The sequence below is a fragment of the Dendrobates tinctorius genome, unplaced genomic scaffold, assembly GCF_039654945.1.
Source record: "Dendrobates tinctorius isolate UK_male_01 unplaced genomic scaffold, ASM3965494v1 ptg000240l, whole genome shotgun sequence".
NCBI lineage: Eukaryota > Metazoa > Chordata > Amphibia > Anura > Dendrobatidae > Dendrobates > Dendrobates tinctorius.
The window spans coordinates 8,856,289-8,868,927 of NW_027361907.1; the positions used below are offsets into that span (position 1 = coordinate 8,856,289).

The 12,639-nt window shown below is 39.8% G+C and overlaps 1 protein-coding gene across 5 annotated transcripts in view; it reads left to right on the plus strand.

The window, feature by feature from the left end:
* The window catches only part of ATP11A (ATPase phospholipid transporting 11A), a 233,645-nt gene that overhangs the window by 123,460 nt on the left and 97,546 nt on the right, over positions 1-12,639 (plus strand). For all 5 annotated transcript variants that reach the window (XM_073556848.1, XM_073556851.1, XM_073556849.1 and 2 more), the window contains exon 3: positions 4,632-4,721. In XM_073556848.1, the coding sequence (XP_073412949.1) occupies positions 4,632-4,721 (90 nt within the window). The remainder of the gene's footprint in view (positions 1-4,631; positions 4,722-12,639) is intronic.

The following is a 12,639-nucleotide window of genomic DNA, read 5'->3' on the forward strand; positions in this document are numbered from 1 at the left end:
TGGTGGCTGAGAGCATGGAAAGTTCCAAGCATGTCTTTCTTGCATGGTTTTCATGGACTTCACCCACATTTTATCGCCGCGTCTCCTGATTGACTCAATATTTACTCTACTTTGTGGCATAAAAACCTAATTTGCTATAGACACTTCATTTTTTTTAAATAGAAGTCATATCATGTTGACACCCCTTTGTTCTGCTTCTTCCCTTTTCATGCATTCCACACTTTCTCCCTTCATATTTTGTTTTTCCTTTATTCTTAGTTCTTACACTCTAGTTGGAAGAATTTGGAAATATCAAAATAAATATTTGGCGGGGCATAATGATATGTGGAGCTAATTTGGGACTGCTCTATACATGATTATATTAAAGAAGCGCTCCCATCAAGGTTTTTATCTTGTTACTTATACAGCACTGTGTACTTACAATTGCTCATTTTGCCTTTCTACCCAAGTACTTCTTCTCTTTTGCCTGCTCTATGTAGAAACAGGAAGTCTCTTTTCATTGCATGAGTCATTCACCTCTTCAACTCCTGACCTAGCTGCTCAGCTCCTCCACCCTGCCAGAGATTTTGCAGTGATGACTCAAGCAGGGAAAATTGACCTGTTTCTACATAGAGCTAAGAATGATTCGGCCAGTCAGTTTTTAATCACTTGATGTCATAGACCTGTTGGAAAAGAGATGAATTAGCTGGGTAGAAAGGCAAAATTAGCAATTGTAAGTACATAGTGCTATATAATATGATTAGTGTAATATATTAAGAGGACGCAAATTTGGATGGGATTGCTTCTTTAAGTACTTGCTAAGGTACAGGTATGTGAAGCCTCTCTTGCTCCATATCCAGAAATCTCTCTATTATAATAGTTCTTGTTCATAATATGGACCTTACTAATTAGATGATATTTGTATTGCTTATATACCCATTTTTGTAACTCCCTTATTTTTTTTCTTAAGTTAAACTCGATAAAAGCAAAAAAAAGTTGCAAATATTTAGGAATATGTATTTTATTTTTTTTTAGTAGTTTGTCTTGTGCCTGTTAGGGTGTATGCACACGCTGCGGATTCTGCTGCGGTTCCGCAGCGGATTTAGCCGCTGCGGGTCCGCAGCAGTTTTTGCTGCGGTGTACAGTACCATTATTCCCTATGGGAATAAAAAACCGCAGTGCAGACGGTGCAGATTTTTCCGCGCGGTTTTTCTGCGGTTTTGAAACTGCAGAAAGAATTGACATGTCAATTCTTTATGCGGATTCCGCTGCGGTTTGCCATCTCCTCCATTTTTTGACCTGCAGATTTACCTGCGGATTTTACAAAATCCGCACCCCAATCCGCAGCGTGTGCACGTACCCTTATGCTCTAACTGGGAACCACACTGAACCAAAAAAAAATGAACTGGAGTATAAGCTGAGTTGGTATGCATGCAAAAAGGAGCATGTTCGCACTGGCCATTAAACAAGACAAAACCTAAGACAAAGACAAAATGAACATATACCCTGCTGCAAGTAAATTTTTGCTTATTAATTTACTTACAGCAGGGTATAGGTTCATTTTGTCTTGGTCTTAGGTTTGGACACCACTTTAGCCTTCTCTGTATAGCGACTGTTTGCAAGTCCTAGAAGAGACCTGTAAGGTTTTTTTTTAAGCTATGGCTATAATAAAATAGCCTTATTTATTATGCTTTTCTTATATAGCACCTTCATATTCCATAGCGCTTGTAAGACTTTATCATTGCTGTTCTGAATGGGGCTCACAATCTAATTTCCTTACCAGTATATCTTTGGAATGTGGGAGGAAACCGGAGGATACCCACGGAAACACGGAGAGAACATGCAAACTCCTTGCAGATGTTGTCCTTGGTGGGATTTGTACCCAGGACTCCAGCGCTGCAATGCTAACCACTGAACCACCGTGCTGCCCTGACCTTGAAATGTTAGCTACAAGAAAATTTAGCCCCATGATTTTGTGACTTGCATGGCTGCAGAAGTTGTGGCATTGCATGGTGTCTGCTATAGGAATGCAATATTGGGAAGCAATGTTAATCCAGACTATATGACATAATTAGATGGCTATGTGTGTCTGTTTATTGTAGTCATATTTTTACTGCTGAGACATACTTTTTAATAACCTGTTCACACAAACCTCTGAAAAATGCTAAAGACGTATGCTAAAACATACTCTAGATATTTTATCCAACTGTGGAGTAGGCCATGCTTAGTCTCTATCACCCAAGGGTCCACATATGTTCATGGCCAAAAGTTTTGAAACTGACACAAATTTTGGTTTTCACAATGTTTGCTTCTTAAATGTTTTTAGATATTTTAGTCAGATGTTTCTCTGGTTACTGAAGTACAGTATAATCATAAGCATTTCATACGTTTTTAATCTTGTTTTGGCAAATACATCAGGTTTATGCAAAGACTAAATATTTACAGTGCTGACCCTTATTTTTCAAGACTTATGCAATTCACCCTATGTGCCAGATATCAGTTTCTGGGTCAAATGCGCACTGGTGGCAATGTATTCTTGCCTAATCAGTGCATTGAGCTTCTCATAATTTCTGTATATTTGTGTGTCTACCTGCTTTTTGAGGATTGAATACATGTTTCCAATAGGATTGAGACCTGAGAACTTTCCTGGCCCAAAATTTCAATGTTTGTTCACCAAGCCACTTAGTTATCACTTTAACCTAGTGACATGGTGCTAAGTCATGCTGGGAAAGCATTGTTCATGACCAAATTGCTCAATTGTTGGTTGAAGTTAAGGCCCCGTCACACACAGTGAGATCGCTGATTTTGTGACGCATCAGCGATCTCACCAGCGATATCGCTGTGTATGGCACGCATCAGCGACCGGCCCCGCCGCCGGGTATCGATGATCGTACAGGAATGTCCTGGGCCGTTTTTTGATCGTTGGTCTCCCTCTGGCCAGCACGCATCACTGCGAGTGGCAGCGGGAGAGCAACGATCAGCGAGCTCCCAGCGCTGTAAGCAGACGCTGGGAGCTGGTATCCAAGGTACATATCGGGTAACTAAGCGCGCGTGTCACTTAGTTACCTGCTGTGTACCTTGGATACCTGCGTGCTCGCGCTGGGAGCTAGTATCCAAGATACACAGCGGGTAACTAAGCGACGCGTGCGCTTAGTTACCCGATATTTACCTTGGATACCAGCGTCCTCGCTGATCCTGATCGCTGGTGAAATCTGCCTGTTTGGCAGCTCACCAGCGATCATGTAGCGAGGCACCAGCGATCCTGACAAGGTCGTATCGTTGTCGGGATCGCTGGTGCATCGTTATGTGTGACGGGGCCTTTACTCTTGGAGGATGTTTAAATACCATTCTTTATCCAGAACAATGTTCTTACACAAAATAGTGAGATATCCTACTCCTTTGCAACCCTACACATGAATGGTCCCAGGATGATTTACTATTTGTATGACACAGGAGCGTTTCACTTTCTTTTCCCTGGACAATCAATCTTCTAGATATCCCAAACAGTCTGAATGGGGTTAATCAGAGAAAATAACTTTACCCCAGTCTTCCACTGTCTGGCCCCTCTGCTTCCTTTTGCATAATGTCATTCCGTTGAAAACAATAGGATTGGACTGCAGAGAACTGAAAGAATGGTTGATCAAAGGCAGTAGAATACGGCACTCCTTTGAAGGTGAACGTGCTGGGATAAGATCCCACCCAATTCATCAGAATAAAATAACAGAGAACTCTAACACTCACGTATTTATGGCTGCAGTCCTTAGCGCTGTCCCTACTAGCGATGGTGGTCTCATTTCTCTCAGCGCATCTCTTCTTTTCTCCAAGCACCGTGGCCATACACATGTGAGTGTCGAATTCCTTTATTATTTTGGAAGAATGGTTGTCCAGAGAAGAAAAGCTGATCACTAACATGAGTCCTCTGTCATGCCAACAGTAAAGTATCATGAGACCATTCAAGTGTGGGGTTGCTTTTCATCCAAAGGAGTGGGCTCAACTCACAATTGTGCCAGAACACTGCCAAGAATAAAGAAAGGTATCAAAAAATCCTCCAAGAGCAACTTCTCCCAAGAATCCAGCATCAATTTGGTGATGAACAATGCTTTTTCCAGCATAATGGCGCACCGTGTCACAAAGCAAAAGTGATAACTAAGTGACTTCCATCTTTTGAAAAGCAGGTGGACAAACAAAAACTCAGCAATTGTTATATACTCCAAGCACTGGTTAGGCAAAAATGGGTTGTCAGAAACCAGGATTTGGCCCAGAAGCTGATATCCAGCATGCCAAGGTGGATTGCAGAAGTCTTGAACAATAAGGGTCAATGCTGAGTCTTTGTATAAACTTGATGTATTTGTCAATAAAAGTGTAAAAACTTAGGAAATGCTTAAATTGTTCTCCAGTAACCGCAGAAACATCTGATTAAAAGATCTAAAACCACTGAAGCAACAAAGTTTGTGAAAACCAAAATATGTGTCTCTCTCAAAACTTTTGGCCACGACTGTACATATAAACCGTGCCAAATATTCACATTCTAATAATTACATGGTTGAACCATTGAGCACTGATTTTGAATTCTGTGACTAATTGGTATATTATAATTTATTAATAATTCATTTACTCAAATGTGTTTTTATTTTTTTGCTACTTTCTTTCAGTACACATTTTGGAATTTTATACCGAAGAATCTATTTGAACAGTTCAGAAGAATAGCAAATTTTTATTTTCTAATTATTTTCCTTGTACAGGTACGTTTTTGAAATTCTAACACAATATATTGTTCCAAGTTTTTGCTTATTTGTGTTATCTTTTTGTAGTGTATACTTTTAAAATGCCTAGCATATCCACACACAGTGCATTATATGGTTTCCTGATTTTAAAATGTTTCAGGATCTATAGTACAAATTAGTCTTCAAGACTACAGAATTTTGTCATATTCTGGTTAGCCAACACTTACATTTCCTAATTCGGATAAGCCGCTTCTAAGCATCTTTCATACTGTGTACTTACGACTGTAGGAAAATAAGCCTGTTGGACCTTTTTGCACTCTTATAGCCTTTACCTGTCCAACTGTTATACCTTATAATATAATTTTATTACAAGCTTATGACTGCAAAGAATTCCACCCGTTCAGTTAATAAGTCCAAAATATAATTGCCTGGAGTAAAAAAAAACACCTTTTTTTTCAATTTAGTTTTACTCTGTCTAAAAAGAGAATAATTCACCATCGTACTTCAGAAGAGGGCAATCAATGGATTACCGTATTTGCCTTCGCTATACTCGTTTAACTAGTAGATTTTATAGACTTAATTGTGACTCTATAGTTACATGCATTTTTATATGGCTGAATATCACCCAGTTCACTTGGGAGTAACTTGCATGAAGTGATTTCTGACTTTTCATTTTCAAAACCTACAAATGGAATTCTAATTTTCTTTCCTATCAGTACAATAAACTTTTTACTTTACAAGAGGAAAAATCCATGTTAATTAGTGAAGTTCAGAAGTATCTGTGAAAGGTATATAGAGGAAAATCATTACACTAAATTGCATGGCAGTTATTGAAAGTATGCCTCTTATGACTCTGGACACTTTGCTTTCATATTACAATAAGTTTCCATTTCATCAATGTCTACATTTATGTTTCATAGGTAGTGTTGAGCGATACCATCCGATACTGAGAAATATCGGATTGGATTGGATCGGCCCGATACCCAAAAAAGTATCGGTATCGCCGATTCCGATACCGGAAGTCCCATTCAAGTCAATGGGACAGAAATATCGGAATTAAAAAAACCCTTTCTTTACTTGCACATCCTGTTCGGGAGGAGGGAAGAGTGTGGGCGGTGAGTGGGAGGACACTGTGCGTGTCTGTGTGGGCCTGCCGGGGGCTTGTGCCGGCTGCCGGGGGTCTGTACGGGCCTGCCAGGGGGCTTGTGCCGGCTGCCGGGGGTCTGTGTGGGCCTGCTGGGGGTCTTGTGTGTGTGCAGGCATCGTCCGATGGGACTACAGGTCCCATCGGGCGATGCCTGCTACAATGACAGTGATCGACACATTAGCCAATGATGGGACAGTCATCATCCGGCTAATGTGTTGAATGTAAAAAACATACATACTACATATATACAACATTCATACATACTACATACATACTACATATATACAACATTTATACAACATACATACATACTACATACATACTTCATATATACTGCATTCATACAACATAGATACATACTACATATATACTACATTCATACAACATACATACTACATACATACTTCATATATACTACATTCATACAACATACATACATACTACATATATACTACATTCATACAGCATACATACTACATACATATTACATATATACTACATTCATACAACATACATACTGCATATATACTACATTCATACAGCATACATACATACTACATACATACTACATATATACAAAATTCATACAACATACATACTACATTCATACAACATTCATACAACATACAGTACATACTACATACATACTACATATATACTACATTCATACAACATACATACTACATATATACTACATTCATACAACATACATACTACATTCATACAACATATATACTACATTCATACAACATACTACATATATACTACATACATACATACATACTACATATATACAAAATTCATACATACTACATACATACTTCATATATACAAAATTCATACAACATACATACATACTACATACATACTACATATATGCTACATTCATACAACATACATACATACTACATACATGCAACATACATACAACATGCTACAGACATACAACATACATACTACATACAATACATTCATACAATACATAACTCAAATTACCCTGATTTTGAAGCAATACCACAAAAAACACGTGAAGAAAAAAAAAAATAAAAAAATATTTTTTATATATAACAATAAATAATAAAATGGTTATAATTCCATTAATATACCTTTTTCAACGTGTATAAGTGTGTGCCACTGGAAGAATGGTAGACCATTCGAGAAAAGATTTGTAAACCGAATCAAAAGAAAGACCCGAATTTTTGGTCAAAAAATGTAAAAATTAAATAAAATATATAAATAATAAAAAAGTCATAAAACAGATATAAGATTAAAATACCTTTATTGAGTAATAGTAATACAAATATATATAAAAAAGATGTGTGCTCAAAAGAATTTTATATACACCTATATAGGTTAATAAAGCACAGCGTTCCCCATTAATAAACAACTATATTTTATCCCTCTATACATTGGCTCCTTAAAGGAGTGACATAAAATATACGGAGCCCATATAGGCTCAAACAAGTGTCTGTGCATAGAACCATGTGGTGATGCAAAATAATCAACAAAGAGAGGAACCAATGTGATGGTATAAAGTGCAAAAAATGCAAAATCCAAAAATAAAAAGGTGAGTGTGGGGGAAAGGAGGGAAGAATAGAGGGTATATACCTTAGAGGAACGCTGCTGGATGAGCTACACAGGCCCGACGTACGTTTCGGAATGAATCCTTCGTCAGGGGGTCAGTACATACTACATACATACTACATATATACAACATTTATACAACATACATACATACTACATACATACTTCATATATACTGCATTCATACAACATAGATACATACTACATATATACTACATTCATACAACATACATACTACATACATACTTCATATATACTACATTCATACAACATACATACATACTACATATATACTACATTCATACAGCATACATACTACATATATACTACATTCATACAACATACATACTGCATATATACTACATTCATACAGCATACATACATACTACATACATACTACATATATACAAAATTCATACAACATACATACTACATTCATACAACATTCATACAACATACAGTACATACTACATACATACTACATATATACTACATTCATACAACATACATACTACATTCATACAACATACATACTACATTCATACAACATACATACTACATATATACTACATTCATACAACATACTACATATATACTACATACATACATACTACATATATACAAAATTCATACATACTACATACATACTTCATATATACAAAATTCATACAACATACATACATACTACATACATACTACATATATGCTACATTCATACAACATACATACATACTACATACATGCAACATACATACAACATGCTACAGACATACAACATACATACTACATACAATACATTCATACAATCCATACATATAGACATACAGTACATATAACATAGAGTACATACTCACGAATACTTGTCACTTTGATCCCCAAAGCCAGTGTCATCTGTGGAAAAATATGAAAATAACAAACAATATACTCCCTGATCCGCAGAAATCCACGCGTGTCCCACGCCGATCTCCCGTGGAGAACAGCAGCATCAGCTGATGCGACCGCTCTCTACGGGGCTCCAGGAATACAATGAAGGGAGGTAGGTATCCATCCGCACTGTATTCCTCCGCCACTGTAAAAAAAAAAAAAAAAAAAAATAGTCCCTAGTCTCACTTTTGGCATTGCTGTGTGAGAAAGTTTCCACGCAGCTTTTGCCATAAAGTGAGACCAGGGACTATTTTTTACAGTACAGTATGTTGTATATATGTAGTATGTATGTAGTATGTATGAATGTTGTATATATGTATGTGTGTAGTATGTGCATATATATATATATATATATATATATATATATATATATATATATATATATATATAATTATTTTTTTTTACATTCAACACATTAGCCGGATGATGACTGTCCCATCATTGGCTAATGTGTCGATCACTGTCATTGTAGCAGGCATCGCCCGATGGGACCTGTAGTCCCATCGGACGATGCCTGCACACACACAAGACCCCCAGCAGGCCCGCACAGACACCCGGCAGCCGGCACAGGCCCCCGGCTGGCCCGTACAGACCCCCGGCAGCCGGCACAAGCCCCCGGCTGGCCCGTACAGACCCCCGGCAGCCGGCACAGGCCCCCGGCAGGCCCGTGCACTAGCCCCGGCAGGCCCATACAGACCCCCGGCAGCCGGCACAGACCGCGCATCATGATGACATCATTTCAGCAGCCAATCACAGCCACAACAGTGGCTCATTGCATTATGGGGACTTCCGATTCCGGTATCCGATATTGAAAAAATATCGGTACTCGGTATCGGAATTCCGATACAGCGAATATCGGCCGATACCCGATATTTGCAGTATCGGAATGCTCAACACTATTCATAGGTAAACTTAATGAGAAAATCAAATTTCTCTAATTTTTTTTTTTGGGAAACTGAAATTTGTCACTAAAAATGGTGGACCACATATACATTTGGTGCTCTGTTCCTGTTGTATATTGATAGACATGCTTTCCAAGAAAGATTTTCTTTTTTGGGAAGCAACACAGTGTATCATCTCGTAAAGAGGAGACTGATAGTAAGCCATGGACATTTATGAACAGCTATACTGTACATTATATGACCTTTTAAGATACCCAGTGACCTAGCTACAGCTTTCACTTGGTGGCGGCTTCTAAACACAGCAAGAGTCCAACAATGAAACAACTCGAGAACTGTGAGGCTAGTCTCTATATCATCAAGAGTATTTTCTGACTATATATATATATATATATATATATATATATATATTTAGCGCCAACATATTCCGCAGCACTTTACAGTATAAACGGTTTCAAACACAACAGTCAAAAAATAACAACGTTAACAATAATATAATGATTAAAGCAAAACAAAACAACCCTGCTCTTGAGAGCTTACAATCTACAAAGAGGTGGGGGAGATACAAAGTACTGGTGTGTATTTACAATGATGGACCAGCCATCTTGAGGGGATGGGGGATAGAGATAGTGAATGGGCTACACACACACTTTCACATAAAATTACTTTGATTGGGCAACGTGATAGGCCGCTCTGAATAATTGTGTTTTGAGGGAGCTCCTAAAACTGTGCAAGTTGTGGCTGGTCCTAATTTCTTGGAGTAGAACATTCCACAGGATTGGTGCAACGCAGGAGAAGTCTTGGGGATCGAAAGTCATTTGCAGAGCGCAGCAGTCAGTTAGGCCGATAGACAGAAATGAGGGAGGAGATGTAGGGGGGTGCTGCACTGTGGAGAGCTTTGTGGGTGAGAACAAGTACTTTGAATTGGATCCTATAATGAATGGGTAGCCAATGTAAGGAATGGCGAAGAGCGGACGCGTCCGAGTACTGATTAGTCAGATGGATGACCCTGGCTGCTGCATTAAGGATGGACTGAAGAGGGGATAGTCGAGTAATGGGGAGGCCAATAAATAGAGCGTTGCAGTAGTCCAGGTGGGAGTGGATCAATGCTACAGTGAGGGTTTTTGTTGTTTCCATGGTGAGAAAAGGGCGGATTCTAGAGTTGTTCTTTAGGTGTAAGTGGCAAGAGCGGGCAAAAGATTGTATATAGGAGGTGAAATAGAGATTAGTGTCAAACATAACACCCAGAAAGTGTGCCTGCTGCCGGGGTGTTATTATGGTGCCATCCACGGAGAGGGAAATGTCAGATTTAGAGAGGTTAGTAGACGGCGGGAGCAGAAGAAGTTCAGTTTTGGAAAGGTTGAGTTTCAGAGAGCGGACATGATGTTGGAGACTGTGGACAGAAAGTCACTGGCATTCTGTAGTACAGCGGAGATAAGGTCAGGGGATGACGGGTATAGTTGGGTGTCATCAGCATCAAGATGGTACTGAAACCCAAATCTGCTGATGGTCTGTTCATTTGGGTCCGTGTAGAGAGAGAAGAGAAGAGAAGGGGGCCAAGGACTGAGCCCTGTAAAAGAGGAGATGGAATGTAGTCAGCGAAAAGAACACTGAAGGAGCGGTCTGAAAGATAGGAAGAGAACCAGGAGAGAGCAGTGTCCTTAATGCCTAGTGACTGGAGCCTAGAGAGTAGGAGGTGGTTGTCAACAGTGTCAAAAGCTGCAGAATGGTCAAGAAGAATGAGGAGAGAGTGGTCACCGATACATTTTGCTGTCAGAAGGTCGATGGTCACTTTGAGTGCAGCTCCTGTCAAATGTAGGGGGTGGAAGCCGGACTGTGAAGGGTCTAGGAGGGAGTGAGTGGAGAGATAACGGGTAAGGCGAGAGTAGACCAGGTGCTCCAAGAGTTTAGAGATGAAGGGGAGATTGGAGGCTGGTCTGTAGTTGTTTGTGCAGGATGGGTTGAGAGCTGGTTTCTTTAATAATGGAGTAATGAAAGAGTGTTTGAAGGAGGGGAAAATGCCCGAGGAGAGGGAGAGATTAAAGATTGAAGTTAGGGGAGTTGTGACGACTGGAGAGAGACTGGAGGAAATATGAGGGAATGGGGTCAGAAGTGCATGTAGTCGGACGAGAAGAAGAGAAGAGCCCGGAGACTTCTTCTGTGATGGGATCAAATGTGAAGAGTAATCCAGGGAAAATGTAGGGAGGGATGGAAGTCACTGCCCCTGTTGACTGGGAGCAGATTTCCTGATGGATATTATCTATTTTCTCTATGAAGTGGGAGGCCAGGTCATCGGCCCAAATGTCTGTGATAGTGGCTTGTGCTTGCAGCCTGAGGAGGGAGTGAAAGGTGTCAAAAAGTTTCTTGGGATATATATATGGTGTTGCTATCAGTGGGAGAAGAGGGTTGCATTGACAATCCAACACAATGGTCAGCACTTTGAACACATTTTATAAGTGGTCATAAACTTGTAAATTACTCATGAAAGAATAAAGTAACATTAAAACCAAGCACACCATTGTTTTTCTTGTGAAATTCTCAATAAGTTTGATGTGTCACATGACCCTCTTTCCATTGGAAAAAATAAAGTTGGATCCAAAATGGCAACTTCAAAATGGCCACCATGGTCACCACCCATCTTGAAAAGTTTCCCCCCTCCCATATACTAATGTGCCACAAACAGGAAGTTGATATCACCAACCATTCCCATTTTATTTAGGTGTATCCATATAAATGGCCCACCCTGTGTATATATATACACTGCTCAAAAAAATAAAGGGAAGACTCCAAGTAAATTAAACTTCTGTGAAATCAAACTGTCCACTTAGGAAGCAGCACTGTTTGGCAATCAATTTCACATGCTGTTGGTGCAAATGGAATAGACAACATATGGAAATTATTGGCAATTATCAAGACACCCTCAATAAAGGAGTGGTTCTGAAGGTGGGGACCACAGACCACATCTCAGTACCAATGCTTTCTGGCTGGTGTTTTGGTCACTTTTGAATGTTGGTTGTGCTATCACACTCATGGTAGCATGAGACGGACTCTACAACCCACACAAGTGGCTCAGGTAGTGCAGCTCATCCAGGATGGCACATCAATGCGAGCTGTGGCAAGAAGGTTTGCTATGTCTGTCAGCGTAGTGTCCAAAGGCTGGAGGCGATACCAGGAGACAGGCCAGTACACCAGGAGACGTGGAAGGGGCTGTAGGAGGGCAACAACCAAGCAGCAGGACCGCTACCTCAGCCTTTGTGCAAGGAGGAACAGGAGGAGCACTGCCAGAGCCCTGCAAAATGACCTCCAGCAGGCCACAAATGTGCATGTGTCTGCACAAACGGTTAGAAACCGACTCCATGAGGATGGTCTCAGTGCCCAACGT